The sequence below is a fragment of the Nerophis ophidion genome, linkage group LG08 (genome assembly GCF_033978795.1).
Source record: "Nerophis ophidion isolate RoL-2023_Sa linkage group LG08, RoL_Noph_v1.0, whole genome shotgun sequence".
NCBI classification, from domain to species: Eukaryota; Metazoa; Chordata; class Actinopteri; order Syngnathiformes; family Syngnathidae; genus Nerophis; species Nerophis ophidion.
This window is the reverse complement of record NC_084618.1, coordinates 49,072,860-49,088,755: the sequence shown is the minus strand read 5'-3', so window position 1 is coordinate 49,088,755 and position 15,896 is coordinate 49,072,860. Positions and strand designations below refer to the sequence as shown.

General features: G+C 39.1%; 1 protein-coding gene across 5 annotated transcripts in view; it reads right to left on the bottom strand.

The window, feature by feature from the left end:
• The window catches only part of mprip (myosin phosphatase Rho interacting protein), a 74,268-nt gene that overhangs the window by 20,649 nt on the left and 37,723 nt on the right, over positions 1 to 15,896 (bottom strand). For all 5 annotated transcript variants that reach the window (XM_061908765.1, XM_061908766.1, XM_061908763.1 and 2 more), the window contains exons 8-10: positions 14,822 to 14,948; positions 9,951 to 10,055; positions 2,228 to 2,281 (exon numbers count right to left, since the gene is read on the bottom strand). In XM_061908765.1, coding sequence (XP_061764749.1) covers positions 2,228 to 2,281; positions 9,951 to 10,055; positions 14,822 to 14,948 — 286 coding nt within the window. The remainder of the gene's footprint in view (positions 1 to 2,227; positions 2,282 to 9,950; positions 10,056 to 14,821; positions 14,949 to 15,896) is intronic.

Sequence of the window (15,896 nt, the reverse complement as noted above, 5' to 3'; positions counted from 1 at the left end):
CTCGATTGGAATATCCAGAGAATAGTTCCCAACCTGTCCTGGGTCTTCCCTGTGGCCTCCTACCGGTTGGACGTGCCCTAAACACCTCCCTAGGGAGGCGTTCGGGTGGCATCCTGACCAGATGCCCGAACCACCTCATCTGGCTCCTCTCGATGTGGAGGAGCAGCGGCTTTACTTTGAGTTCCTCCCGGATGGCAGAGCTTCTCACCCTATCTCTAAGGGAGAGCCCCGCCAAACGGCGGAAGAAACTAATTTCGGCCGCTTGTACCCGTGATCTTATCCTTTCGGTCACGACCTAAAGCTCATGACCATAGGTGAGGATGGGAACGTAGATCGACCGGTAAATTGAGAGCTTTGCCTTCCAGCTCAGCTCCTTATTCACCACAACGGATCGGTACAACGTCCACATTACTGAAGACGCCGCAACGATCCGCCTGTCGATCTCATGATCCACTCTTCCCTCACTCGTGAACAAAACTCCTGGGTACTTGAACTCCTTCACTTGGGGCAGGGTCTCCTCCCCAACCCGGAGATGGCACTCCACCCTTTTCCGAACGAGAACCATGGACTCGGACTTGGAGGTGCTAATTCTCATTCCGGTCGCTTCACACTTGGCTGCGAACCGATCCAGTGAGAGCTGAAGATCCCAGACAGATGAAGCCATCAGGACTACATCATCTGCAGAAAGCAGAGACCTAATCCCGCGGCCACCAAACCGGAACCCCTCAACGCCTTGACTGCGCCTAGAAATTCTGTCCATAAAAGTTATGAATAGAACCGGTGACAAAGGACAGCCTTGGCGGAGTCCAACCTTCACTGGAAATGTGTTCGACTTACTGCCGGCACTGCGGACCAAGCTCTGACAATGATCGTACAGGGAGCGGACCATCACAATAAGACAGTCCGATACCCCATACTCTCTGAGCACTCACCACAGGACTTCCCGAGGGACACGGTCGAATGCCTTCTCCAAGTCCACAAAGCACATGTAGACTGGTTGGGCAAACTCCCGTGATACCCTCAAGAACCCTGCCGAGAGTATAGAGCTGGTCCACAGTTCCACGACCAGGACGAAAACCACAGTGTTCCTCCTGAATATGAGGTTCGACTATCCGGCGTAGCCTACTCTCCAGTACACCTGAATAAACCTTACCGGGAAGGCTGAGGAGTGTGATCCCACGATAGTTGGAACACACCCTCCGGTCCCCCTCCTTAAAGAGAGGAACCAACACCCCCGTCTGCCAATCCAGGGGTACTGCCCCCAATGTCCACGCGATGCTGCGGAGTCTTGTCAACCAAGAGAGCCCCACAGCATCCAGAGCCTTAAGGAACTCCGGGCGGGTCTCATCCACCCCCGGGGCGATCTCATTCACCCCCGGGGCGATCTCATTCACCCCCGGGGCCTTGCCACCGAGTAGCTTTTTAATTACCTCAGCAACTTCAGCCCCAGAAATAGGAGAGCCCACCACAGATTCCCCAGGTACTGTTTCCTCATAGGAAGACGTGTTGGTGGGATTGAAGAGGTCTTCGAAGTATTCCTTCCACCTATCCACAACATCCGCAGTTGAGGTCAGCAGAACACCGTCCGCAACATACAAGGTGTTGACAGTGCACTGCTTCCCCTTCCTGAGGCGGCGGATGGTGGTCCAGAATCGCTTCGAAGCCGTCCAGAAGTCGTTTTCCATGGCTTCCCCAAACTCCTCCCATGTCCGAGTTTTTGCCTCCACGACCGCTGAAGCTGCACACCGCTTGGCCTGTTGGTACTTGTCCACTGCCTCCTGAGTCCTATGAGCCAAAAGAACCCGATAGGACTCCTTCTTTAGCTTGACGGCATTCCTCACCGCTGGTGTCCACCAACGGGTTTTAGGATTACTGTCCCGACAGGCACCAACTACCTTGCGGCCACAGCTCCAATCAGCCGCCTCGACAATAGAAACAATACTTTTTTCCATCAAAACTACAGAGTGCTTTCGTGGGTGGGCTCAGACCCATCTTTCAGACAATTTCTGTACCCAGTTACTGGTCCTATTTTAATTCAGCGGACTAAGTTCATATTTTACCAAATTAACCAGAATAGCAGAGCAAATAGACGAGAATTAAACACATTATGATACAACATTCAATGGGAGCCATGCTTTTCTAAGGCACATAAATGCTAAAAAAAAGTGCAAGTGTTTTGTGGAAAAAGGCTTTATCTTAACTTGCAGAAAACCAGCAACTTAATTACCTGTCCTTCATCCAGCTTCACCATCCAGCCTTTCTTGAAGTTCAGTAAATCGGGCTACAATGTAAAAGAAAAAAGTAAATATCACAGAAATATTACTTCATTCAAGTGGAAAATATTTATTTAATCTTAAAAAATTTCAAATGAACAATGATATTTGTACAGTATCATATTTGCATTTATACAAATGAAAAAGTTATCTAACCAATACAAAAACATACTAACAAATAACCCCTATTTTAAATGTGTAGAAGTATTTTCCACACACATTTGTCAACAAAGTCAAACATGCTCAGTGAAATCACACAACAGCTGTGGGACAAGTTGAACCTGACCAATGGCTTGGACAATGCCGAATAAGAGATGAAATGCGGTCTCAATGCAGACCACTAGTCAGATACAACTTCTGCCTCATTCTTTCTTGCACTGTGAGAATCCAGCCGAAGATGTTAGCTGCGTCGCTTGATATTGTTGTCAACTGCTGTGATTCCAAACAGTGGGAAATAAATACATATGTGACTGGTGACCACAGTTGGCAAACGTGATGAACACGCTCAACAAACACACAAACACACATACATACAAGATAGCATACAACAAATTGAGAGTATAATGCATAATAAAAGCAGGAATCTTTGAGGCACCCTACGTTATAATATAATTCTATTTTTTTTTGGTGACGATTCGATTCAACACGATTCTTGATTCTAACCGATTTGCGCAATGTATTAATTGGTATAATAATTATAATAAACGTTTTCAAAAGTGGTTACAGATTACAAAACCTTCTGGTTGCTGACATATGATATATGCGCACAGTGAGTAGGCATGAAAAGGGCTTAAAAACGTATTTTCTAAAAGTAATTACAATTTTTGTAACTTTTTTAAAGTGATTTGGAAAAATTATGAATAGATTTAGAATCAGGATAAACAAGAGATGCGATTTGAATGCAAATCGATTTTGGAGCACCATTAATGCATACTATATGTGGTTACATGAGCATAGAAACCCCACATTAAAACACAGAATTTAAGTGAGAAAGCTGTTGTAACTGAAAACAATCAACCTGTGTGTGAGACTCTAGGATGTGTAAAACAATATAAAGTATAGTTAATATAAAAATATTGCAATAATCTAGTATACACGCAACTTTTTATGCAATTTTGTTTGAGTGTACACGCTCCTTTTACCTTCATCGCGGACCGTTACCTGAAAAGCGGTGTTTGTCTTAGGGTAAGTAATCAGGTCAATGCATACATCAATGCAAAGATGTGCTCACTGGCAAATTTCACTCTAATATTGACTTCAGTTAAAAATGTTACAAAATTTTGAGCAAATAAATCGTGTATATTCAAGTAAAGCATTTAAGATTTTTTACTGGATGACATTCTGACAATAAAATCATATTTGTGTCCAAATAGTGAAGTCCTTTTTAAGTTATTTTGAATTATTCAAGCAAGTAGTAACCTGTGATTAATCACGATTTATCCAAATTCATAAGTGTTATTTAAAATTAGGATTAATCTGACTTAAATAGTTTGTATAAAATACATATTCATGATGGTGGGGCTCAAAAAATTAATATACAAAAAAGGAAGATACAGCAAAAAAGGGGCTCACTAAACCTCGATTCAGCATGCATCAACAAATTATAATGATTTGCTTTGTCTTTGGCTTTTGTGGCAACTCTGTATGATGCCCAGCAAAAATAATTTATGGCAATAGAGTATAATTGCTTTTTGTATCCCACCACAGAAGCGTACCATTAATGGGAAAAAAACCTCAAAGCGATGGCAGCCTAAGAACTTTAAATGATGTAGTGTTGGAACAAAGGGGTCCAAGTTGCTCTGAGGAAAAACTCTGACAATAATAAAAGAATGACATTGGAAAGTAATTGGCATTTTGTCTTTAACGCAAACTGGTATTTTTTCACATGAACAGAATCCTACGTACTGTACCTAATCGGCCAATATCCTTGCAATTGAGGAATATAGCACTGAGCTGACTTGAGGTCTGATGCAAACTAACTGCTCAGTCAACAATAAAAGGAGGAAAAAAATATGGAGGGTAATTTGGGTCCTTATTACCGAAGCTTTTTTTTTCACTGAATCTACGTAACTGAATTTTTTAGTTAGAATTTTATATTTTTATATTAAACGTAAATGTTATTTATTTTGAATGATGTAAACATTTGTGAGCAAATTGTGTGTGTTTATTTATCTTTTTTTTTATAAATCATTAAATTATGGAATGGATAAGTAAAGAAGTTAAAATTGTACTGATATGATCCAGTTTAAGAGGCTGTTCAAATTAATAGTGCTTACAAAGTACAAAGAAGAATTATGAGAAACACTTTCAACGTTATTGAAAATAAGACATTCTTCATCTCAGTATGTTAATAATAACTGAATTAATTAATTACATATTGCAAAACGGTTGCATTACTCATTCACGGATGTCTTTTTACTATAAAAGAGGTCAGTTGATGAATCTATATAATTGTAGACGCTTTGACGTGGGAAAGGGGTAGGATTAAATAAGCGTTGCTTCTTCCTACTCCTTTTCGGACATGATGTAATGTGGAATGATGTGGGATTGTTTGATGTATTATGTTGTAAGTGTGTTCATGTTCATGTTCAAAATAAACTAAGAAAGAAAGAAAGAGAGTTGTGTTTTAAAATTTAGTTGAAACCACTTCCGGTAAATTAAGACTGAAGCAATCTATTGTGTTTCACAACCACCCAATGAGGTGTCAAGTTGGCAGTCACGTAACATGGGTCGTATTTATAATAAAAAAAATAATAAAAAATAAAAAATAAATAAATAAAAAGCATTTTTAAACATACATTTTGCTCACATTTTTTTATTCAGGGTTTATTTTGATGTAAAAAATGGCACTAAATTTAAATGCAAAAAATTCAGTTACATGAACTATTGTTAAAAAAGTTTTGGTAATAAAGACAAATTAATCTCCATAAAAATGTGTATGACTGGTAAGAATGTTCAAATGTGACTTAAACATTGCCTGAATCGTTGATATAGCTAGGATGGATTTTTTTTCTATCTCTATTATTTTTTATAGGGACAATTTCTCTGTGATTGCCTGTGATTACCAAGAAAATAACAAAGGTATCAAGGGGAACGTGATGTATGTGCTGGCTTTTGTACTGCTGTCTGCTGAGCATAAGATTAAGAACACACAAATACATAAGCGTGCACAAGCATAAACAGACATATAATGAGTGCACTGAAAATATGCGGCAAGCAAAATCCACAAACAGAAAAGTTTAGAATGAGTTCTGTAACCTGAAGAGGAGTGGGAGAGGTGGAGGCTTGGTAACAACTTCATACCATTGCATCAGAGAAACACTCATCTTGAGGAGAGAGGTAATAAACTATAGAAATAAAATTAACACAACATCAAGTAATCTAAAAAAGCTAGACATACTAATTGCTTATTAGCCATCACTGTGTTGTTTGAATGTGAAGTGAAGTGAATTATATTTATATAGCGCTTTTCTCTAGTGACTCAAAGCGCTTTACATAGTGAAACCCAATATCTAAGTTACATTTAAACCAGTGTGGGTGGCACTGGGAGCAGGTGGGTAAAGTGTCTTGCCCAAGGACACAACGGCAGTGACTAGGATGACTGAAGCGGGAATCGAACCTGCAACCCTCAAGTTGCTGGCACGGCCGCTCTACCAACCGAGCTACGCCGCTATGTAGTTTAAAGATGTCCATAAAAAAAATTTCTATTGTTAGCTAACCAATCTGACCCCATAGTTCCAACAAAAAGCCCCAATACTTTTCTAAACAGCTAAACCTCTGGCACTCATTCGAACCCTGGATCGCACAGCTTAGCAGAACAGGAGAGGCTTTGTCTGAAGACCAGCACATTGGCTTTTAAAAGTCATTTAGAGCATTTGTGTTGCAGGTAATGACAGAACTATCAAGGTTCTACCAGAGCTTGATACTTGTTTCATAAGCTAATACAAGCAGTTTCATTCAGTCCAACATTTGGTATTTTCTACTTTTCTGTAAGCATAATATACAGGTTTTTACACTACCCTTGCTGATTCTCTCAGCAGTAAAGGTCATGCAGCCTCTGCTCTCAGTTTGTGCATGAATGTAAGTGTACAAGAAAGGAAGGTTATGTTACATGACTAAAAATAATTGGGTACAAAAACAGAATTCTTATAACATTGGCCATAAAATATAGGGAGAATACCAAGAACCATATTCAATATCAATAATAAAAAGAAAAACTTCACTGACCTTATCAATTCATGAAAATGTAACCCTAAATACATTTTAGTTTTTTAAAAGAAAATACAATAATGAATTTATAAAAATGTATTTAAACAAATATGTACATTTATTTCATTATGTTATATGTGATCTTCACCGATCACATACAGTAATTACTGGCCAAACCTATCAGTGTTATTCAGATCGGTATGGTGTATTCTCCCGTCCAAAGGCAAAACCCAGTAACTCAATTTTGGTCAAAACTGAGCTGATAATAATTTGGGAGTTCATAGGTGATATGCTTTACATTAGTGTATGCGATATTGTAATTTGTTCCGTAAGTAAGCTGTTACGCGCATGGCAGGACCTAGCAACTACCACATAACCGCGTAGATACAACAGAAAAACCTAGTATCTCAAGGGACCAATCGGAGCTTCTTTGTCAGTCGCCTTATTGTCTTTAATGAGACATTTGCACGAATGGGGGCCGACGGTCAACCTGATTATGTGATATTATGGCACGAGGGGATATTTGGAAGATTGGCCCAGGACGTTGCAAGCACCTTCATTAAATGTATTGTTCCTGACTCTTCCCCTTGCATACTCTTTTGGGCAGATAACTGTGGAGGTCAAAATAAAAACTGGACGCTGTACACGGCTCTTGCCCAATGTGCAAACGCAGGATGGGGCCCACCCGAGATTGTAATAAAATATCTGGAGAAAGGGCACACGTTCATGAGAGCAGATTCAATCCATGGCTCAATCGGCAAGAAAATGAAAGCTCAAGAAAACATCTATACGTTTGATGACTTTGTAGATCTTTGTAAGACAGCATCAAGATAGATTGGTTTTCCTTTGTTTTCTCAAAATCAGCTAGAAATGAGTTACTAGGTTTTGCCTTTGGACGGGAGTATTAATCACTTAATATTATTATAATGAATATCAAAGTGTTTAACTATGCTTAATCAGAGTGAACATTAACATTTTAATGGAGTGTCCTAAAACTTGTCATGTGATTTTTACAGCATAAATATTATGATATACACAATGTGTTGTGCTAAGTTGTTAATTAAAACAGTACTTGCAGAGTATTTACTATATTTTCCTGGGGTAATACATTATATTTATTGAAAATCAAATTATCTTTCAGGCCGATTGTGTTCGTGTTTTAAGAGTCCAACTGTACCTTACCAAATATAGAATGTGAACCACTTAAACAGCCACAATATATAAATTGTGATTACCGCAATTAATATAAAATGTTAAGTGTTGAGCATTTACGGATTCAAGCAGTGCGAAAGTGAGTTTAGCAATATAAGCCAAACATTTTTAGGTGGATTTCAAGAAACTTTAGCTTATGATGGAAACCGTACACATCCTTTAAATAGCCAAAATAATACTGCCTTAATCAAGAAGATAAAAATATGTGGTAACGCGCCCACTTTGTCAACACACCAGCTGTAAAAGCTGGCAACATTGAGTAGACAGCATAAATATAAGCTGAGCGACACTATATTCACTACACGACACATTTAATACCCTGAACACGAAACAGTACACATTTTAATTTCCCTGAAGGAACTCACCTGAAGGAATCAATAAAGTACTATCTATCTATCTATCTATCTATCTATCTATCTATCTATCTATCTATCTATCTATCTATCTATCATTCTGGCAACGCTTTTTAAAGCATATACAGTCGTGGTCAAAAGTTTGCATATACTTGTAAAGAACAAAATGTCATGGCTGTCTTGAGTTTCCAATTATTTCTACAACTCTTATTTTTTTGTGATAGAGCGAGTGGAGCACATACTTATTGGTCACAAAAATCATTCGTAAAGTTTGGTTCTTTTATGAATTTATTATGGGTCTACTGATAAATGGGACCAAATCTGCTGGATCAAAAGTATACATACAGCAACGTGCATTATCAATTTTGTTTATGAAGAAAACTTACAATCAAATCAAATTAGCCTGTGGCGTGGCCTCTCAACTTCATGTGAGTGATCATGATTGACGACACCAATCGACTTCTCTGAGCCCATTTAAATAGGGCTCATGTGATGCAGTCATTAGACTCGGTTACAAACGCGACAATGGGAAAGTCAAAGGAACTCAGCACAGATCTGATAAAACAAACCATTGACTGGAACAAGTCAGAAAAGTCACTTGGAGCCATTTCAAAGCAGCTTAAGGTTCCAAGAGCAACTGCGCAGACAATTGTTCGTAAGTATAAAGTGCATGGCACAGTTTTGTCACTGCCACGATCATAAAGAAAACACAAGCTATCACCTGCTGCTGAGAGAAAATTGGTCAGGATGATCAAGAGTCAACCGAGAACCACCAAAAAGCAGGTCTGCAATGAATTGGAAGCTATTGGAAAACGTGTCAGTGTTCACAGTCAAGTGTGTTTTGCATCGTCATGGACTGAGAGGGTACCCTGCAAGAAGGAATCCCTTGGTCGAGAAACGACACCTTAAGGCTCGGCTAAAGTTTGCTGCTGATCACATGGACAAAGATAAGACCATCTGGAGGAAAGTTCTGCGGTCAGATGAAAAAAAAATTGAGCTGTTTGGCTACAACACCCAGCAATATGTTTGGAGGAGAAAAGGTGAGGTCTTTCATCCCAGGAACACCACACCTCCCATCAAGCATAGTGGTGGCAGTATTACTGTATGCTCTGGGCCAGTTTTGCTGCCAATTGAACTAGTGCTTTACAGAGAGTAAATGGGACAATGAAAGAGGAGGATTACCTCCAAATTCTTCAGGACAACCTAAAATCATCAGCCCGGAGGTTGGGTCTTGGGCGCAGTTGGGTGTTCTAACAGGACAATGACCCCCAAACACATGTCAAAAGTGGTAAAGGAATGGCTAAATCAAGCTAGAATTAAGGTTTCAGAATGGCCTTCCCAAAGTCCCGACTTAAACTCCATTAAGAACATGTGAACAATGCTGAAGAAACAAGACCATATCAGAAAACCAATAAATCTAGCTGAACTGCACCAATTATGTCAAGATGAGTGGTCAAAAATTCAACCAGAAGCTTGCCAGGAGCTTGTGGATGGCTATCCAAAAGCGCGTTGGTGCAGTGAAACTTGCCAAGGGATATGTAACCAAATATTAACATTGCTGTATGTATACTTTTGTGACCCAGCAGATTTGGTCACATTTTCAGTAGACCCATAATAAATCCATAAAAGAACCAAACTTCATGAATTTTTTTTGTGACAAACAAGTATGTGCTCCAATCACTCTATCAGAAAAAAATAAGAGTTGTAGAAATTATTGGAAACTCAAGACAGCCATGACAGTTTGTTCTGTACAAGTGTATGTAAACTTCTGACCACAACTGCAACAATCGAACAAAGTGTTCCTCGGGCAAGAATGACATTGTTACAAGAAACAACACAAACTATATGGTAATGTAGATAGCAAGACTAATTAACCAATGCAAAAGGAAGATAAATCACTCACTGTCATGACTGACTCGGTGGTCCTTCGGTCAAGAGACTTGGCTCTCCGAAGAGGTGGCAAAGTGGAGGGGAAATCCCGACCTTGGCCCATGACGGTCCTCTGCTCCTAAAGGAATACATGTATATAAGGGAGCATATTAAAGTTTTTGTTAAATATAGTTAAATTAAAAATTATACAACCTACCTATTTTACTGTATTAATATTATATATATTATATATTATATATATATATATATATATATATATATATATATATGCATTCATCCATTCATTTTCTACCGCTTTTCCCCTTTTGGGGTCGCTGGCGCCTATCTCAGCTACAGTCGGGCGGAAGGCGGGGTACACCGTGGACAAGTCGCCACCTCATCGCAGGGCCAACACAGATAGACAGATAACATTCACACTCACACACTAGGGCCAATTTAGTGTTGCCAATCAACCTATCCCCAGGTGCATGTCTATATAAATAAATATATATATATATATATATATATATATATATATAAAATAATGGATTAGATTTATATAGCGCTTTTCTAGACACTACAGGAGCTTTACAGAGAAGTGAGAACCCATCATACATTCACACCTGGTGTTGGTAAGCTCTTTCATAGCCACAGCTATTCTGGGGTAGACTGACAGAAGCATGGCTGCCAGTTTGCGCCTGCGGCCCCTCCGAGCACCACCCATCATTCATTCACCAGTGCTAGCGGCACTGGGGGCAAGGGTGAAGTGTCCTGCCCAAGGACACAACGGCAGCGATTTGGATGTCAAGAGGCGGGTAGCGAACCTGCAACCCTCAGGTTTCTGGCACTGGTGGAGTTCCCAGACATATCAAACTATCTTGTGCTGCAGACCTCCTTATACACGACAGAACAGATGAAAAACTGGGAAAAAAAGGAGGTCTACAACTTCTTTTTTTTGTTTTTGTTTTTCTTACGTTAAATCCAAATTCTCACATTGTGTTAATGATTTGAATTTATTAATTCAATCTTGGAAGATTGTACAAAACAGAAAAAGCCCTAAAATTACTATATTTATTGGGGTTATCTTTTTTTCCCCAAATGTTTTTATTGAATTTGACAGGTATTACAATGTACAATAAAAAAGTAAACACATTTTCCCCTTTTTTTCCCACCCACTTCCAAGAACAGTAACCCAACGCATACCCCTTACACACATAAATCCCCCTCCCCCCAGGTCCTACATAAATTAAAGGTACAGTCACAAATGGAAAATAATTAGTACATCACTTTCTTCTCAACATAGGCAGATAGTAAATATAAACCCGGAATAAATATTAAAAAAGAAATTAAAAAAAAAGAAATAAAGAAGCTGGTTTATGAAAGGTGAACTTATCATGTGTCCTGTAGAGTCTTTAATTTAGCTATGTAGTTAACCATACAGCCCCAAACAGAATAAAACTTCCCAGGTGCCCCCTTAAGATTGAACTTCATTTTCTCCAGATCTAAATACATCATGAGGTCTTTAAGCCATAAGGAGGCTTTGGGGCAAAAAGGTGACTTCCACTCCAGCAAAATTCTCCTACGTGCTATAATAAGGATGCAAGGCGATAATATCCTTAAATTTTCTCCTTATTTGGGGATCTGATACCGTCCCAAAAATAGCCATTTCTGCACAAGGTGTCAGATTTAAATCCAAATCCTTAGCAAGGTGTTTGAAAATAGTTGTCAAATAATCCAGCAAATGGGGACAAGACCAAAACATGTGCGTCATGTTTGCATGTGACATCTGTTACAAGTATCCAAGATATAGGGGTATATTTTGGAGAGTTTGGAATTAGTGAAATAAATACAGTGGGCAACCTGAAATTGTATCAAATTAAGCCTTGAACAGGATATACTGTTGTTAATTCGGGTTAAGGCAAAATCCCAGTCTTCATCATCTATAAATCTGCCAAGCTCTTCTTCCCAATTCCCTCTGATTTTATCAAGAGACGTTTTACCAAACTGGGAGATTAAGATGTAGATTTTGGAAATTAGGCCTTTCTGATTTGTGGGAATATCTAAAATTGAATCAATTAGCAAATTTGGTGGGATATTAGGGAAAGATAGACTATTTTATTTAACAAAATTTCGAACCTGAAAGTATCGAAATAGGTGAGATTTTGGTTGGTCAAATTTTTCACACAGTTCACTGAAACTAGCGAAAACATCACCAATATATAAGTCCTTTAGCCTGCTAAGGCTTGACTACTTCCATAGAGAAAACGCTGCATCTGTGCTAGGAGGGAGGAAGAGATGGTTATTATGAATGGGGTTGTGGTTGGATAAACCCTGCAGGTCGAAAGTATTTCTAAATTGAGACCAGATTCTAAGGGGTAGAAATGACAATTGGACTACAAGTAAATTGGGATGGTCGATAAGGTAATTTTGATGTAAGCAGGTCCAAGAGTGAGGTAGAACAGGAACTAGCTTCAGACTTGCACCGGATTAATTCAGGTTCTTCGATCCAGACAGTCACTTTGTGTATGTTAGCTGCCCAGTAGTAGTGTTTTAGATTAGGGAGTGATAGACCACCTACGGAACAATGCCTTTGCAGGAACTCTCTCCTAATCCTAGGAGTCTTGCCTTTCCATATAAAGGATGAAATTAGTGTGTTCATTATGCAAAAAAAGGAATTGGGTAAAAAGATAAGCAAACATTGAAACAGATACAAAAATCGAGGAAGCACATTCATTTTGACGCAGTTTACCCTGCCAGCTATAGTTATGTGTAAATCATTCCACCTTTCCAAACCTAATTTAAGTTTGTCGATTAGAGGTGGAAAATTGTCCTTGTAGAGAGCTGGTAGCTTAAGACAAATATGTACACCTAAGTACTTGAAGCTGTCCCTGGACATCTTAAATGTAAAATATCCATCAGGGATCTCAAGGGCCAAATTATTCACAGGGAAGCATTCACTCTTAGCGAAATTCAATTTATAGCCAGAGAATGATCCAAAATTGTTTAGCAATTCAATAAACTTTGGAATGGTAGAGATTGGATCAGATATAAACAATAGTAAATCATCCGCGTATAGAGAATGTGTGTGTTCTAGACCGCATCTATGGATTCCTTTACTGATACCAGCCGATTTAAGAGCAATGGACAAGGGTTCAATAGAAGTAACGAATAATAATGGGTTTAGAGGGCACCCCTGGCGTGTGCCTCTGCCAAGTGTGAAAAATTGGGATAATATCCCATTTGTGCTTACAGCAGCCCTAGGAGAAGAGTATAGAAGTGTTATCACAGATATATATTTGGACCCAATGTTAAACCTCTTTAAGACCTCTAATAAATATCCCCACTCCACACTGTCGAAAGCTTTCTCCGCATCCAAAGAGACCACCACTTCTGGCGTCCCCTCGGATGCTGGAGAAAAAAAAATGTTAAGAAGGCAACGAATGTTGGAAAAAGAGTGCCGGTTTTTCATAAACCCAGTTTGGTCAGGTGATATAATGTTTGGTAAAATTGATTCAAGGCGAAGGGCCAGTGCTTTAACTAAAATCTTATAATCAACAACTTCTTTTTGTGTGGCTGGGTCAAGGAAATTGCTATCAGGACTCTCCCGGATAAATATGCATCGTTTTTGCTCGAGTAAGGTTGCATTTCTTTATTTAACTTCGCATTTACAGTCATGTTTGTTGCCTTATTCTATTTGCATGCGCCGTTTACGAGTGCGCATGTCTTTATCAAAATATACATATAGATTTCAACATTGTGTATGGGCTGAAAGCTTCATTTATAATTGCTCTTTGGTAAAAGCCTAAATATTTTTGGTTTTGCTCAAATTTGCTTTCTTTTATTTAGGCTTGCCAAGTTGTTGCTTTTTCAAACAATCATAGCGCAATTTTGTTTTAAGAAATACAATTAATGTCAAGATAATACTTAAATGGGTAATGCTAAACCTTTAAAGACTGTTAAAAAAACCTTTAACAGAGTGATCTCGGATAACTCATGCATTCTTCAATTCTGCTCCCTTGAAGTGCGTGCCACTTTTCTCATTGTCGTTTCGTAAAATCTTACACCCTTCCGCCCTTTTTGATTAACTGTTGAGGAACTCTGAAGAAACGTTAATCCTTTTCACGATTGGAACGGTCCGTACAGCTGGAAACAACCCAAGCATACTGCATTTTTCTTTGAGTACCCATTGAGAACAGACGATGGTTTGACCACCAAACATATTTAATAAACCTGACATGAGGTGGATGTGAGGACATGTAAATCCAAGCAATACTTTGTATGCCCGTGATTCTCCATGGCATGCAGATGTTGCATAATTTTGCGGAAATTTGACAGTTTAAAATAAACACAGAAAAACTGTCCTTTACGTCTATTAACTAATGTGTCCAGGAAACAAGAAGGTAGTGGTAGTTTGTTAATATTATTACCACAGACGTGTGCATGCAGCGTCTTTGTCTGCACACACATTATTAGTTGCATTAGTGAAAAACAGCTGGCCAAACAAGGAAAACCTATTCAACAGCATCAAAAATAGTGGGGGGGTGGTGGGAAAAGGATGCGAAATCCACAGGGGAATCCCACCAAAGAATGGAAACTGGAAATGAGTACAACACGCCTGGGTGACCTTTGACCCACAAACTAAACAAAGACAGAATAGAATGAGGAAAAGATGGAGGGAACAGAGACAGAAGAAAAATATAGGAAGATGAGAAGGGCACATGTCAGAAGAGAGGGATGAAGCATGTTCAAAAACTAAGCTCATACATGCCCTGCCATTAGATGTTTTATTTTTAAACTGCTGTTTACAAATGACTCCGTATGTACTGTAAATTGCTTTACAGCACCGACATGGTTTGCTCAAACATGAACTCACGAAACACACACCAGCAAAATAGTTAGCTTTACCTCTCGGTGGAAACGTCTGTGTTCACTGCGGCCTTGTCTGCTTCCACTCCTGCCCGTCTCTTCCACCTCCATTTTCTCCTGATTCTCAAGCTCCAGGGCTTCCAACTTCTCAATAACACCTGAGCGACTGTGAATAAACATTGTAGCATTACCATACAGTGTTTGAAAAGCTGATATTAGATTCTAAAATACAAAATTTGTATTGAGCGCGCAGCCGAAGTACAATATATAGGTATACATATTTATTTCCTAAAATGTTGTGTGCATTTCAGAGTCTGTTTACAAAAGTTTTTTTTTAAATAATTATGTTGCTAATGTAATGTGCTTTGCGACCGACTGACTTTCGTGCAGTCAGCTGCGACGTTTTGAACCTAATGAGGTCAAGTTTTGTTGAAAAAATGGATTGATAGTATTGAGAATGTAGATACAAAAATAGTCCATTAATCCATCCTACCATTTTCTACCACTTGACAACCTCGAGGTCAGGGGGCGGTGGTGAGCCTATCCCGGCTGCATTCGGGCAAAAGGATGGCACATAGCTCAACACCAACTGCACTACACATAACATTTAATAAAAGTAATGATTGTGACATATTCATCTCCAGTAGTCTCTTAGTGAAAACATTCATTTTCGATCATAAACCAATAAATACACATGCAGTGTGGTTGTTTATTGTTGACATTAAAACTCACTGACTTGTCTTACAGTGTGCTTTTGGCGATGCATACTTTTATTGAAAAAATGGCAGGAAATGAAGAGGGAATAAAAAACAGTCATAATGAAAGCATATATGCAGAGGTTAAATGGAGCAGGAAACGGACTCTGGGAGGAAAACTATGACCCCTTCTTGGTTTGTTTGAAAAGTCTTTACTGTGTGTATGTGGGTGTGGGACTTTTAGCCTCCCCACTCCCCATCAGGCAGATTACTAAATGGAAAGTACACTGTAGATTTATATTCCATGATTCCAGTAAGTGTTGTAACAACTGATAAAAGAAGTATGCAACAACAGATTCTCTGAGAAGCACACGTAATAACGATGCTCACGATCCTTGTATGTCTTCATTCAGCAGATA